The sequence below is a fragment of the Sipha flava genome, unplaced genomic scaffold (assembly GCF_003268045.1).
Source record: "Sipha flava isolate LNK unplaced genomic scaffold, YSA_version1 43_pilon_pilon, whole genome shotgun sequence".
Lineage (NCBI taxonomy): Eukaryota > Metazoa > Arthropoda > Insecta > Hemiptera > Aphididae > Sipha > Sipha flava.
This window is the reverse complement of record NW_020273171.1, coordinates 589,691-606,475: the sequence shown is the minus strand read 5'-3', so window position 1 is coordinate 606,475 and position 16,785 is coordinate 589,691. Positions and strand designations below refer to the sequence as shown.

The 16,785-nt window shown below is 36.6% G+C and overlaps 2 protein-coding genes and 1 non-coding gene across 3 annotated transcripts in view; 1 reads left to right on the top strand and 2 right to left on the bottom strand.

Annotated features, from left to right (window-relative positions):
• LOC112689425 overlaps nt 1–16,785 on the bottom strand; it is a 139,201-nt gene that overhangs the window by 84,106 nt on the left and 38,310 nt on the right. The window lies entirely within an intron of this gene.
• On the top strand, nt 4,327–4,433 carry LOC112689444. Its single transcript, XR_003149126.1, has one exon. It is a non-coding gene; the product is annotated as a U6 spliceosomal RNA (small nuclear RNA).
• Nucleotides 8,757–16,785, bottom strand: part of LOC112689424 (D-beta-hydroxybutyrate dehydrogenase, mitochondrial-like) — a gene marked incomplete at its 5' end in the record, with an annotated part of 31,943 nt that continues 23,914 nt past the window's right edge. The window contains 2 exon segments of the mRNA XM_025563134.1: nt 8,757–9,473; nt 10,221–10,373. Coding sequence (XP_025418919.1) covers nt 9,064–9,473; nt 10,221–10,373 — 563 coding nt within the window. The 3' untranslated portion in view covers nt 8,757–9,063.

The following is a 16,785-nucleotide window of genomic DNA, read 5'->3' as shown; positions in this document are numbered from 1 at the left end:
CTAAAAACCCTATTGCGCCTTCCTAGTTGCGCCTATGCTCATATGTCGTTCGTGGGTAACTGCAGTTTTACAGAATATTTAATGCTATACGCGCGACTGGGTAAGTTGATTAAAATTGTTTGACTAGTTAAATTAAGTTCATCCAAGCGAATGTAGTAACCATTCAGAGTTATCTACTTATATTTTTTATTAACTTGCGTTACAAGATAAATAAAAAATCAGTAACTTAACGCGATTAAAAATAATTTGTTTTTTGTTTTTAATAACTGAATAAGATTAGGGTATTAATATAAAGTTATATATTTGTGTACAATATTTTGATTTCTGTTGAAATATAGGATAAGAATATTTAACGTTTCTGATTACTTTTTTTAAAAAAAAAAAAAACAGTATAATTTGAAAAAATAAATTATACTTTTAATTTCTGGAATTTTAATTAGGAAAATTATTAATTATTATACTAGCTAAGTATCATAAAAAAAAATTAACGCGTTGAATTAGAATTTATTTTTAAAAATGCTAGTTGGATTTCAGAAATTTTTTTGTTTAAGTGATGTACGAGAAATACAATTATTGTTGAAAATTCAAGAATAATAAAAACAACTTATAAACGCCATAATTAAAATAATATATATAAACTAAAATAGCTAGCTATTAACTTGTATATCTGGGTAGTAAAAATAAAATAAGCATAATAAGTAACTTAACTTTTTCATCAATGAATGATGAGTCTATATTATATATACGTAAATAATATTGTGATATAAAGATATATTAATATTATTAATATAACTATTGTTCGGTTATGGAAATTACAATACTATTGCGATCAAAAAAAACCACAGTTCGTGTGAGAAACACAATATTATGGATATAAAAGTGTACCAAATCGATAATACGATATATTTATTAGTAAGGTTTGAATGTTTATGAAATTGCATATTTTTTTTCAATTGATCCAATTTAATTCGGCCTGGATAAAATTTGATTCATACTGAATTTACCGAATCAAATAATACTATTTTTACTTTGCATATTTTTGAATATTTAATGGATTTATATTTTAAATACATAATTCTTGGGATTTTAAGAATATAAATGCATATTTTCTAATTTTCTTAAAAACAATTAAAATTAATTGGTAGATATATAATAAATTATTGACCCGTATAAATTGTGTTTGTATTCAATATTTTTAGGTTCAAGTTTGATCAAATTAAAAAAAAAATATTTTATAACAGCTCATATTGAAATAAGTAAATACCTAATATTAAATATATATAATTATATATAAAAATTACTCATAAATTATAATACATTTTTAATTTTTTATACTAAAGGTAAAATTAATTTTATTCAACATATTTTAGCGTTTTTCCAGCTAAAATGCATATTTGGTAGTTTTTTAGTGCATAAATGCATAAATATTATAATTATTACATAAACATCCGAACCCTATTCATTGAACATAGGTGCATATATTTTATTGTTCGAGTTGTGTACGTATGTGACAATATTAAAAAAACGCATAACATTTTATGAAAATAACGGAACATGAACATTTTCGATAAATATCGTATAATAATTATCTATTTGAACTTAATGAATGTGGCCACAGACAATAATTTATACAAATCGATAACCTGCATTTATCCTATACATACAAAACTGGTTTACGCACGTTTGTTGCCAATTATTTTGTCTATGCATAATATTTATGTATATTTTAGATGTACTAACCTATACTATAAGAAACACATCGTGCAAAATTACATTAGTACTAATCGATGGCGATTTTGTAGTACAGTTGGTTTTTTAAAAAAAAAAAAAAAACCGTAGGCGAGTATGTAAAACGTATTCAAATTATCTGAAAAATAATGTCAAAAACAGAACAAATTTTTAAACATGAATTATTAAAAAAAAAATTTCTAAAACCACACAAACAATACGCTAACTACAATTTTACGCTGTTTCCGTTCTATCATAAAACAAATTCAAATTCATTATTAAAATTATTTAGGTTTTATGTGAAAAAAAGACCAATAAATATACAAAATTGTCTAGAATAAGAAATATCCTTTATGAAACGTTTAGTAAATAAATTATTAAAAAAATCATTGATAATTGAACAAGTATTTTATTACCTAGGCATTACATACATTTAAAAAATTCTATTTAATGCAATAATATCAATTTTAATTTGATTTTAAACTAGTTATAACTATAGTAAGTTCTTAGTATTGACCTATCGCTTTACATTTTTTTAATAAACTATTTAATTGTTAGCTAGACGTATCTCGTTTACGATGACTATGAAAAAGATTGTGTTTTATAACTGATATTCGATTTTAAAAGTGTATTAATTATCCAACGAATGCACTATGTTCACGATATGAAATGTGAGTAATATCTTAATTATTCTTATTGTGCACTTGTAAAATAATGTTAGTAAAAAATATGCTTTAGTTCAAATTTATAAGATTTTAAAAAATTCAATTTATATAACAAACCGTATATATAGTATATATATATTTAGTACAGAAAAAGTGACTTAGAAAAATTGTTGCACTTATCATTAAAATACTTTAAAAAGATTCTTACTGCACGCCGTTTCTAATCATAATAAAAAGAAAATTGTGTAATGTGTGGCTATTCAAGTGCCTTCTACTGGGTCATCTAAAGTTTACATTGTGAAAATGTAACAGTTATATTACTATGTCATAATGTAGTATTTTTACCATGTTTTGTTTCGTTGTATAATGTTTTTCGTAAAAATATAATACATCTGAGGTATTTGTTTTAATACATTTTTTTTTAAAATTTTAAATAAAAATAAAAATACAAACATTATATTTTAAATAAATATTTTACTATTTATAGATTTAGAGTTACTGCTTTATTATTTACAATGGCCATTCAGTACGTATTGGTTAACAAAGCAGTTTGTTGTTTCCCGTATACTTTCGTTTAATTTTATTATAAGAAAACAATTACAGTACCTACTCTGCGTTATGTACACCGTTGTTTTTTAAATTATTTTTGCTTCTAAAATTATTATTTTATAATATAATATATTTTTATTTCGTATTAAATTTAAACATGGACCTTCCCGCCGGTCCATCAAGAATTGATCGCTCTAGAAGTCCTAGAAAGAGTACGAAAACACATACATTGGCAGACGTTGAACTATTAAACATTTTAAACGATGTTAAATGTTCTGACGAAGAATCCGATGATGATTTTGATGAATGTATTAGCGTTTTTGATGGTGATGATTAGGGTTCAAAAGTTATTGGAGCCAAAAAAGGCAAAATATGCATAAAAAAATGTGAAATATACAGAAAAAATATTAATTTTTTTATTAAAAGTTAATTGGGAAATTTTAAAACCTAACCTATAGTTAAAAAAATTGTATTAATTCAAAGTAGACATTAAAAAATAACAATAAATAGCCACGAAAATAATAATGAGTTTTATATGATGCACGTTTTTCACGTTATTAACGTTGTGTTATGTAACATTATTTAAAATAAATTGGTCGAGAGTGAAAAAAAATTAATCTTTTTAGAAAATATTAAATATGCATCACAAATATGCGAAATATCAATGCAAATCAACGAAATATGCACTTTTTCTGTAAAATTAACGAAATATGCAAAATACGCATTTTTAATTTTCAATTTTTAAAACCAGCATTGCATAGCTCGGATTTCTAGCTCGGTCTGCTATGAATCGAGAGCATACAGAACAATATGCAACTCCTATAACTTCCGAACCCTGGTGATGATGAAGAACATGAAGGTGACGATTTACAAAATACTGTCATCAACGATTTTGTTGGTTCTGGAGGGAACGAAGTCGGTGAGGTTTTATCTGAAATGTATAGTTGTACAGATTTTAACTGGTCCACTGACGCACCAAGTACAGAACATTTTGAATTTACAGTTACACCTGGGCCTAAGTGTTCACCAAACGGAGACAAGCAAATCGATTATTTCCGTTTTCTGGTAACCAACGAATTATTAGACATTCTTGCCGAGGGAACTAATATTTACGCTGTTGAAATGTTTTTAAATACTGTCTGTGACAAGGCTAGAACATCGGGACGGGTAAACAGTATGGGTGCGCGGCAGTAGACGTACGCGCCGTGACGAGTGTGGGATTACAAACGGTCGGTCGGGCGATAACTTTAGCGCCATCTAGCGTTTCGTCATCTCATGTACACCTCACGCGTTACATTCAGAGTTGCCGACGGCACGGCTCTCGCTTGTGACGGTCGCACAAACATTGCGCTGTATATATACAGTCGTCGACATCAAGGCAAATGTACTTGCTTCGGCAGTACATATACTAAAATTGGAACGATACAGAGAAGATTAGCATGGCCCCTGCGCAAGGATGACACGCAAAATCGTGAAGCGTTCCACATTTTTTTTGTTGCCGGGGGATGAAATTTTTTTTTATAAAACGCGTTCCGTTCGTGGTTAAAGTTTTTTTTTTTTTTTTTTTTTTCATTTCGTTATCCATCCGCAAACACATCACTACGGCGGCACGTCACGCCGCCGTTATCAAAACGGTGTTGTTGTCCAATGTCGACGACGTTTGGACGGGTACTTTTCGTTCGCGCATCTCCTTCCCCGGTACGCGTTCGACTTTTATTTTCACCGCAAACGTTTTACGCGTTCTAGAAAATGTTGTTTTCAACGGACGCTCACGTATCCGAAATCCATCGGAATCACGTCGTTTTATTTTATTTCTCACTTCCTCAGCTCGAACGTACTTCAAAACGTTTTTCATCGTCGCAACTTTCAGCGTTCGTTTAAGCTCTTCGTCGATTATTACTATACCGCGGTTTTTGTTGACGGTCAACGGACCGAGAATTTTATTGTACACGTCAGGGACGAATGAACATCGAAAAAAGCGGATTTTTCAATTTTTAACCAACACCGATTTTTAAAACGAGATAAAAACGTTCTAGCCAAAAACCACTGTTTTCGCATGGTTTATCGTACGGACGTGTCAGGTTTTCGTGGATTAAAAAAAAAAAAAAAACAACATTTAAAATAATATCTGATATAGGAAACGAGAAAATCGTTTAGGCTTAGATTCGACGACTGCACGCAATCATCGGTGATCTAATAGTACGGACATTTCCGTAGTAAACTGAAGACCACCGTCCACCGACATGACAGTACGATAACTATTTGCAGTCACATATCCGTTATTACGACCGCGCGTAATATCTCTCGTAAGCATCTGATTTTATCGCGGTCGATCACGATTAATGTTCTTCGGGTTCTACGTCAATGCGGATTATACGCACATGCGCAACTAGGGGGGCGCAATAGAGGTTTTAGCACCACTGAGTTCAAATGTAGCACTCCTTTTTTCTCCAGATCTATATGATTAATAGTAATTACAGTTAAACACCATTTCATTTAATTTTCTTTAATTTTCAGCAACTTCAGCACCCCCAATATTTGGGATCTAGTCACGTCCATGATTATACGGTAGAAAATAGGACATTTAACCGTGTACTTGGTACATCGGTGTCCGACGTGTAATGACAAAGCCGCTTCTGCGGTTCGGTGTAACGTGAACGAAAACTAACAAAATCGTTAATATGGTTATAACGCAACGGAGATGCTGACGTTATTGATTACGACCACGACGCAGACAAATTTAATGGCCATTATTTGTTTGCAACGCGCTTGAGACTATACGCTCGTGTACGGGCACTTTGTTGAAATATTACTGCGAAAATGAAAACCGAGGACCCGTCGGAACGCAGTCGTGGTTCATCTATGTACGACGTACGATAAGATACGAAAGAGAAATTAATCAACGCACTGGGTTCGAATAGATTAAGAAAACAATCGCGTTCAGTTGTAACACTGGTGGACGTATGGCCGTAGAACATTGATATTGAGCAATTTACTACGTTTTTAATGGTCACGGGGAGTGGCGTGATCGGGTTTATATTTTTTTTTTTTTTTTTTTTTTGAGGAGGTAACGTAAATTCGGTTGGATTTGATGGAGAGGATTAGGTGAGATTGAGTTAACTAAATATTCCGAGGGGGTCATAACACCCGAACCCGCTCCAGTTGCGCCACGATTTCTATACGAGCGAGCGCATAAAATGATACGCGCACGTATCGGGTGTCTGAATATACACTTGACGGCGTATTACTGTCAGAACCTAATCGATTTTCGAGTACGCACAAGCCACATCGTAAGACGTCGTATGTAGAGATTTAAACACACGGTTTCTTACAATATTATTTCACTGTTACAATATGTATGGTGTCTGATTTTGCAGCACGTACGCGTACTGTACACTGTGTACACATACAGTGTTCCCCTTCGATCTTCGATCCCGCCGAATGCGACGAGGAAGTCCGATTGAAATTAACGGGCGAAGGTTTCGAATCGAGAAAGTATGATAGTGACAGCGAGGACGCGATAAACAACACGATCACAACGTTTATGATATTTATTGTTGTCCGAGCTTATTTACGAGACTGTTACTATGGTTAATTATCGTGTTTAAAATAATTAACCCGATGTCCGAAAGGAATGAAAAAAGGAAAACAATTGCAAATATTATCAACCGCTATTAATTTAAACGTTCCATATTTCACGGCAACGTATTCGCAGTCAAATAATGTCGAGACGACCAAAAATTTATATAGTTTTTTGCTGTTCATCTTTCACCGGAGTTTTCAATATAAGTATTAGTATTTCAATAGTATAAATACTGTACATTATTTCTAAGTGCTGAAATTCGTTTCGGATGCACGAGTATCCGATAGAATCGTATAAATACTTTACCATGGTCTAGATAATTTAAAATGCAACTATGTCAAGATCGAATAATATTTTTTATTGAAAAACTCAACCAACAAATTATGCTACCAACACTCCAGTATCTAGAATTATGTTCATCGTAAATACCTATAAAATTATTCCTTTCTGTTCTACCGCTTTCATTTATTTTAAAAATCCTGTCTTTATTAATATAGTTTTACATATTAATTGATATAATTATGTATCATGTTATATTTTATATTGTTTAATATAAATTTTTATTTTACCCTTTTTAGTTTGTATATAACTATGTTTGATATTGCTTAAGAATGTTATTATTACTAAATTATATTATCGTATCAACTTATTAAATACAAATAAAAGTGAATATATAAATAAATAAATAAATAAAAATAAATAGATAAAGTTTGAGTCACAATTTTATTGATTTTTTATGCACTTTATGATGAATTTTTAATTCGAAACCGGTCGCCCATTACAAATATAACAATATTCCAAACTAAGCATTTATTTATTAATTTCTATGTATAAGCTATACGTATTAATTTACTATTATCAACCATTTATTGATTTTATATTATTTTTTTATTATTATATTAAATAAAAGTGATCGATATTTTCTGAACGATGACAGCACGATTGATGAACTATTTTGATAGATTATTCGTCATACATAATATTTGTCGAGGTATACAACACTGCTTAGTTGATAATGGATATCCATTCGAAGGCTATTAAACGAGCAAGACGATAACGTATCGAATATTATGCTACGGATTAGTTTGTGTCAGCCGAACACTTCCGTTTAATCAGCTGATTTTCAATCGGTTCAAATTTGAATACGATATTGTGCAGCCGGAAGATTCGTCAACTCCGCCTGCCAATTGGATCATTATTTATTCAGAGTTGTGGTCCACTAATCAGGTGTACACATAAATATATTTAACTACTATATTTTACGTTAAGAGTAATAAACACACTGAATCGTGTTTCTCGTTCGATAAATATAAATTTTACAAGATAGTCGAGCCCTCGGAGTCCCATAAAAGGGCTATCAATATTAATCGGAACACCTTAGATGTATCTATAGCGCAGAGACGGTTCGGCCTGTTATATCCTATGGCAGGGATGGCGAACCTATGGCACACGCGCCAAAGGTGGCACGTTGATCAAATTTTAATGGCACGAGCGAAAAATTGAAATTATTAAAAACTGTACAAAAACAAAATTATACTATTTATAAAATGTTGGTTATAAAAAAATTCAAAGAAACAAATTATATTTTTTTATTATTTTTTATTTTATTTATATCATTACTTATATTTTATGTATTTTAAAAATGACAATATTCCTTATGGTTTCATATTTTTCTTCAACTTATGTTTATGAAAGCCATAACGAATTAAATTGAATCAAAGGAAATACATTGTTTGATCAATGAAACGAATGCTGCTTGCGTTTCACTAGGATTGACTAAAATGTAATAAATATAATGTAATAAATCTGTAATTTTATTTTTATTCTTAGAAAATATAATTTTCTTTGGGCACGTGAATGATTTTCAAATCCTTAATTGGAAAATTTGGCACTTGAACCAAAAAAGGTTCGCCATCCCCGCCCTATGGATTGGCATTGGACTACTTTGCCGGCGGACACCCGCTATGCCTTACGAACAGTCACATTTACAATAATTGTAACATCATCGTACTTTACTTTGTCCAACAGCTTTGTAATGTATTCCGATTTAACCGTGTTGTGTAACAATAACGTTATTAATAAACACGTGTTAATAACGGTCGGGGTACCTAACAACGAGTAGAATGATGTGTGCCGGTAAAGACCACGGCAGCATTAAAATTATACGAAATAACGTTCACATCCGTAATTTGTACACGACGTATGTTCATACGACAAATAAGACTACACTGTTACAATGAAACACGTTGTATATTGAGCACGGAATCGTATTAATGATAATAATAATAATAATAATAATAATAATAATAATATCATATGTTCTTTGGACAACGGGAACGTTACACGCATTACGTGATAGCATTAATGACGAAATGTAATAATTATACAATAATAATATTATTTATGCACATATGAATGTGTACGAATAATGCCGGTTCAAACCGTAAACGGATATTTGGAAACTCTGGCGGCCGGCTGATGTTTGTTTAGTTTATTTATTTATTTATTTTTTTATTTCCTTCCTGGACCCGTGACGTTTCAGACGTTCTCGTAGCCCACGTAGCGTTCGGGGTTCAGGATTTTCTTCGCGAAAACGTTGCAGGTGAACCGCGACGGTTTCTCGAACGCGTACACCGGCTTCGGGTCGGGCTCGAGCAACGTGTCCAGCATCGTGTGCACCGCGTACTCGGGCAACGTCGCATTGGGCCCGAACCACTTGTCGTTGAGTGTCTGCTGCGACTTGCCCGCGGACGACGACCTGACCGGCTCGAACAGGCTCTCCGGCTGGATGTGGTCGGTGTTCACCACGATCACGTGCACCCCCAAGTCCTTGAAGTCCTCCCGCAGGGACGTGCTGGCGCCGACCACCGCGTGCCGCGCCGAGTCGAAAGCCGTCAGGCCCTGTCGGCGGGGGTGCACCGCGGACGTGCCGAAGTTGATGAAACGGCCTGCAAGAAAACAGCGCGTTTACAACATGTTATGTGACGTACAGTGTTCACAATGATCGCAAAACGCATAAGAAGTTTAAGAAGATTAAAAAAAAACTATGATGTTTCTTCCACTACGCCCGTCAACCCCTCCGAGTATTCAGTGATTTTCGAATAACGCGTATAACATTTGCGTCACAGATACTTCACATATTCGTATCATATACACGTACAAAATTGGTACACCTAACCGATATCGACGGCTTTTTCATATTGTTTCTTTGTGGCGAGGGTTTAAATAAATATTCGACGACTTCAATCATTCACCTGAAAGTTTAAACTGTGCTAGACATACGCCTTTGGAATTATCAGGTGATAAGAGTTTGGAACGCAACTCGTGCGGCCTAAAAAAATTACAATAAACTCGTTTTGAACAGTCTGTACTGTGTACGATTTGCGAAAATCGCCTATGTAAGAACGTTGAGTTTATGACAGAAGCCGATAAAGCACTCGGAAATGCAAAAAAAATCATAAATATCTGTTATGATTGTATTCAGTGTATAGAGAATGTTGCGAATTAATTTTGCAGAGCATGATATTTAATTTCACCGGGCTATAATAACTTTTTAAAAACTGTGGTCCGTTTTAAAATAGCACGGCCAACTTCAATTTGTTTACAAGACACAGATATTTCTTACACAATTTCACCCAAACAATATTTATTTCTAAAATGAGAGTAAGAGTATAAGTATCGCGTAAGATGTTTACCTTTTTGGCTCAGTAATAATGGATAAAATGTTCTGGCGGTTTTGAGCGTTCCAAAAACATTAGTCTTAAATAACGTCTCCCACTGAGCGCTTTCCTGCATTTCGATTCTTCCACGTAGACATACATCGGCCGTATTGATAACAGCCCACAGACCTGAAAACAAATGCAATATTATTATCAATGAAGGAATTATCAAGAAAAAATGTATCATTTTACAACCGAAATGCAATTATAACACGAACAGTTAAACAAAAAAAAAAAAAAAAAGAGAAGGATTTTCCCTCGCTGACGCAGTATAATAAACCATTATTTACCTATCCGAACAATTGTTTACGTACATAATTATTTCGTTGTAGAGACTATATGAAAGTACTTTTAAGGTTTTAATACTATGCTAAGATATAATTATAGTTATTCATTTGAACGAACTTCTCGAATTTAAATAAAGTTTATTATTATTTCTATCACGTTTAGTAGAATAATTATTTGGTTAATTATATGTCAGTGCGGACGGCGAGGCGTGCCTACAAAACACTCATAGGTATCTATTACCTGTATTATTTTCATTACATCGAGCATTCAATTACTCAAATAGGTATATATTATCATCTGAATCGATTGTTCTTAGAAGTTATGTTATTAATATTTTCTTGAATCGTTAATACATATATAACACACGTGAATTAAAGTCAATAAAACTGAATGTTATAATTTCAAACGACCTTCAAAAAATACCGTCGACACGAATAATTAGTAAGTACTGTTACAGCGGTACACCTTAAAATGTCAAGGATAGGCAACTCAATACAGTTCACGGTACGTGTGTTGGACCGTACGCACAACACAAAAGATTACTACCCGAGGTACCTATACGCGTGTCTGGCATCTGGTAACGCGTCACGTTATTATGCCGCACCTGCGTAATTAAAGATTGCGCACGTTTCTCGAAACAATAAGAATTGCTTTTTCCTTTACTTTTCGAGTGTTCTTTGAAACTGTATTCATATTTTAACCGAGCGAAAAACGATTTGCCGACCGCCGTAAATAAACGGTACGGGACGACCACTCTGTTGGGGGGGAATCGGTAAGATATAAATTATACCCGTTGACGATCGCGCACAACGTTACACGCGTGTACGGAACAGCGATACGGCACTGCCGACTTGTACCGCGTGGATTCGTTGTCCCCGAACGCATGCCGACGACTCACGAGTCGGATGCGTCTGCGGTTCGTGCGCGCGCCCAGAGTACAACGGAGTGGGCCGCGCAGGATTCTAATAGCGGCCACGATCGCGTACGGGGCGACCGGGCGCAGTGCCGGTGCTAGAGTTTGCGAGGCCCTGGGCCAAATAAATGTCGGTAAATTATGGTTTATGTTGATGAAACGGTTTAGTTAAATCAGAACCACGGGGCCTTTTAATCGTAATTTAAGGCGCGGGGCCCTGGGCAACTGCACAAGGTGGACTGCGACTCCGTTTTATCGACAACACGCGTTCGCGGAGCGCATTCCTCCGGACGACCGACGTACACAGGATCGGGGCGCGCACGGCTACAAACGGGCCCCCGTAGTGCACGCGCGACGCGAGCGCGCACGGTCTCGGGCATCTGGTCGGAAATAACGGAAACAACGATAGAGAGAGAGAGAGAGAGAGAGAGAGAGAGAGAAAAAAAACCGGAAACAATAGTGCACAATATCCTCGTGCACACACGCGTTCGTGTACGTCGGCGCACCACTGCTGTTGCGGCACAAGAAGACCACGGGTTAGGTCTCGTGATCGACCTAACCCATAACAGTGTTATGCAGATGAGCCGTACACGCTTTCCCGTGCGTTTGAATTGCGCACCTTTCGAACGCGTCAACGATAATACGACGCGTTTATCGCGTTCCGTAGATCTGCGTTCAGGGCTGTACGCGTACCGCGTAAAAAAAAATTAGATAAAAAACGAGATGCGTTTTTTTTTTTTTTTTGGGCGTGACAACCGTACAAGCCTTCGAGGTGGGCACACGTATGTTTGAACGCGATATCGATCTTTTGACATTCTTTCCGTTCGGTTTAAGGTCTTAACGTCGTCCTCCGGTTAGGTGGTTCCCGTCTGCGCCCGTATGAGGCGTGACTTGACGGACACGATGTTTTTTTTTTTTTTTTTACATTTTTTTACGTTTTATCTCGCCGCGTTCTTGCGACCAACAAAAGCTGCGTCGTTCGGAAAACGATCCGTCCGACCTCTTTTGCTGAAAATCGTTTTTTTTTTCCCCCAAGAGTAACGGTACGCGACGGTCCGGGCGCGCGGACACGTATCTTCTCTCGTGTTACGGGTTCGAAGCGGTCGCGGACGGTGACGTTCTAAATCCGCCGTCATCGTGTCGACGTTGCAGACGGATTCGACCGACCGCCGTGAGATCGTTAGAAATGTTTCCGTGCGCGACGGTCGCCGCGCGGCTGTTGTCTTCGCCGGACGGGTCGGTCACGCGAAAAACGCAATACGACCGCCGCCGAGACGGACGTGGACCGTTCCGCGCGCGTTTCTGTCTCCGTCTTTTTTTTTTTTTTTTTCATTAAAAAGTACACGATATGTACATGAACATAAGCGATTTACGAGTTATAAACACGAAGTATTTGGATTGAGAAGACGTGTTCGATTTGGATTTGAATAACACGCTGGTATGTTATGTGCTATGGTGTTCGACAGATGTAATGGATTATGGATTCGATGGATAGAACGCACGTATACGTATATATATATATATATATATATTAAGTGAAAAATGGGTATAACATCTATTCAAATGATTAAAATCAATTGTCAACGAACACAAATATTGCGTACAACGTACACCGATATGATTACGCGTCGTTCGTTTTTCTCAGCACGGTGACATGTTACAACGATAACGTGAAAGGAAAACAATTCAAATATAATATGGTTGGATAACGGTTGTTTCGGTTTCAGAAATTAGTGCGATTGGCAACTACCGTTTAATAGCGCAGCGTGTTTCGCAATAATGTATGCGTACGTATAAATTCACGTTATTGTTTCAGATCGAGTACCATTAATGAGTTCGCGAAGTGCGAGTCGTAGTAGTAATTACCTGGCGAAAGTATACCGTCAAAGCTCGACAAACACGCGCGTTCCAATAATACGATGCTCGAAATGCGCTGCGTGTTCACGCGTAGGTAGTGCACTCGTGTGCATCTCACGTTTGCGTACTACTCCATCGTGCTCACACGTTGAAACGTCGGAAAGTGATTAACGGCAAATAGGATAGGATTAACAGATCGTATGCAGCCGCGGGTGTTAGCACGGTTTTAGCACGATGTAGCATAGTATACATAGGCGTGCGCAGACCTGTACTTCAGAGGGTGCTATTGGGCACTGTCTCGACAAACCGTGTAGGTGTAATCATGGTAAATCGTAATTTGGTAACCCCGTCGGAAAGGAAAAGCAACGAAACGATCGGGGCAATGCGGACTCGAACGCACGCGGTGTACACGTACGATCGCAAAAGTTCAGAATCGATTGTACACCGGTATCGCGTTTAAATATCACTTCGTTCGGCCGGTCCAACGGAAATCGGTTAATCGGCCAACATCATATCGGGTGTCACGCGGTGGTCAGACGACGCGCTCGTTGAACGAATATTGAAGTATAAACATACCACACGGAATGTTTACACGCGCGCGCGATTGTCGCGTGGAAAAAAAAAATCAGTCTAAACCATTTCACATTAATCATTTCGTAGGCTGCAGCTAATGGTAATCGTTACGTAACGTCGAATTCAGTGGCCGTAAAAGATTGGTCTGTCTCGCCGATAGAACAACTGCAGTGAGCGGTGCAACGAAAAACACGCATACAAAAAAAAAAAAAAAACCGTATATTATATTATTATGTTATAGGTACGATATATTATAAATTCGAAAGTAATAAATCGTATATTGTGGTTAATTAAACAACTGTCGCGATCGATAAAGAACGTGCGAGAACCACATAACGTAAACGTTTTTTTTTTTTTTTTTCATTTTGCGTTCGCTTTATCGACTGAAAATGCGAAAACGTACAAGTACAGCGTATTAATGGCGTAGCTAGATAGGATAGGACCCCGGGACAGTAAACGAACAAGGTCTCCTGACTTATATTATTTTTTATATGAAAATTAAAAATATACGCGTAATATTGTTCTATCAAATGTGAATATTTTCTATGGAACCGGAAATAAATAATAAACGGATATCTAATAAATATACAAAACGAAAAAAATGTTCAGTTTATCATCACGAGAACTACAATCGAATCGATAATCGCGGACGTAAAATATGTGACTCGTAACGTTTTTCCAATCATCGATTCAACTATGATCCTTGACAATATTTTTCGAGTATATAATTTGTTTCGTTCGGCCATTTTGTTAGTTTCAATGCATATTCGGTTTATTCATTTATAATCTGGAGACGATTTGATTTGTTTCCTTGATGTTTAGTTTAATTAACATCGAATTGTTTTCTTTCGTAAAAAAAATTGTCTCTTAAGGGTTAAGTAAATCCGGCCACTAATTATAATATAATACGGTACTACACCTATCGCGCGCGCACTATAGTGTCGTGCGATCGAAATATTGTTGGTCATTAGTTCATTACCTTCGGAAGAGAGCCGTTCACTGATCGAAACTAGCGCTGACGCATTCGTTTTTATTACGACCGTGACAAATAGAGCAGAGTATCCACGGGCTGCACGCGAAGTTTCCCGTCCCGCCCAGCAGTCTTTTCCACGGCAACCGTTCGGACGTTCGACCGCGGGACACATACCTCCGGACGGATATTAAATACAATTCGACAATGATATTACCCATTTGTACGACGATCGTCGCATACGCGCACGGACGTATCGTTATTCTGTTTCGCATTTCGTACACATTCATTCGTGTTATATATATATATATATATATATATATAGAGGAACAGGGCCGATGTGAATGACCGAGTCGCATAGCCTATAACAGTGTATACGTACGTGCACACAACATACCTACAACCGCGCGTCGGTCGTCGAAGAGAAAGTACGCACGTGTAGTGCCATACCTGTATTATGTGTTTCGATCGTGTAATTTTTTTCTTATTTTTTTTTTTCCCCCTTGTCGCTTTAGGTGTTTCGCTGTATAGTGGTGATACGCGCGCGCGTTTGTATCAGCCGTGAACGGTCCGGAGACGGGGCGAACAGTTTACGTGTCGAACTGTGACAAACGTCGTTTTCGGCAGAAAATAATGCGGTACAACGCGGACGCGAAAAGTACACCTCCTAATCAGCAACGAAATAATGCACGAAACGTGAAAAAGTATGAAAACAAATAAAAAAAAAAACCGTTCGCGTTCGTGACAATATTCGATCAGAGAAATTATGTTTTCATGAAATGTTATTAATGTTATGTTAATAAGAAAAAAGAATACAAAAAAAAAAAAAACCGTTTAATTCACTGGAATATCTTAACGTTACACACTCGGTCGCGCGTACCGCTTTCGTGACGCGGTAGGAAAATAAAACGTTTCTCAGCAGCGGCGTTGCGCGTGCGTGCCTCGACCGACCCCCCCGGGGCATTGGACGTGCCCTACAAAAACAAAACGCACTCGCCCGTTAGGACGAACCCGCACATCGGATTCCGAGTTTTGACTGTACGACGACCAGCTGCTTCGCCGGCCCGTTGCAAACCAGTAACAGCGATAAACGTTCGGCCGAGTCATAATTAAACTTTAAACGATTGAGGCAACGATAACAGACATCGTCGAATTGCGCCCCCGGACCGGAGAATCTTTCCCGCGGTGCATCGCGCGCTCGCGGCATTGGCGGCGTAGCAAGGGCATGTCGAACTGTGCCTACGCCATGGGCGCAAGATCGTACGTGATTCGTATTTTTATTTTACCTTCAAAATGAAAATATTCCATTATACTTTTTGAAACGTGTAGGTTTTGTGTAATTGTACGTTCGATGATGAAATTATGGGAACAGCGCAAGGGAATTCATACAGGAAAAAATATCAATGAATTCGTCATTTTTAAAGCGAAAATAACAAATTTTCAAGATTTACACTGTAATAGTAACTTATACGTATAAATTGTATTCCTAAAGAAAATATCAATAAAATTAAATGTTAAAAAATATACTATCTTATCAAAATTGTATTGGGTAAAAGGCGTTTTCTTTTAACTTTGCTGGGGGCTATAGCGAGTGGCATTCTACGCTCGCGTTACCGTCGTGTACGGTAACAGCTAACAGCTGCGTTACGGTTGTAACGGTTGCCGGTCCACCGGATAGTTTAGAAAGAATACACAATCATCCGATGTTCTCCGGACCGGATTCCGGTTTTGATGTTGGTTTGTATTTTTCTTTTTTACCCTCCGAAAATATATTCAACGGCTCGTCACCGGTCGATTTGCATTTTCTTTGCAACCATACGTTGCGCAACGGCAGGTGTTCGAGCGCGCGCGCCGCGTCTCGTTTTCGACGTACGATAATCGTTTGTTTTCGTAGGATTTAAATAATTAAGTTTCGTATTGGTTAACAGCGAACAATCAGA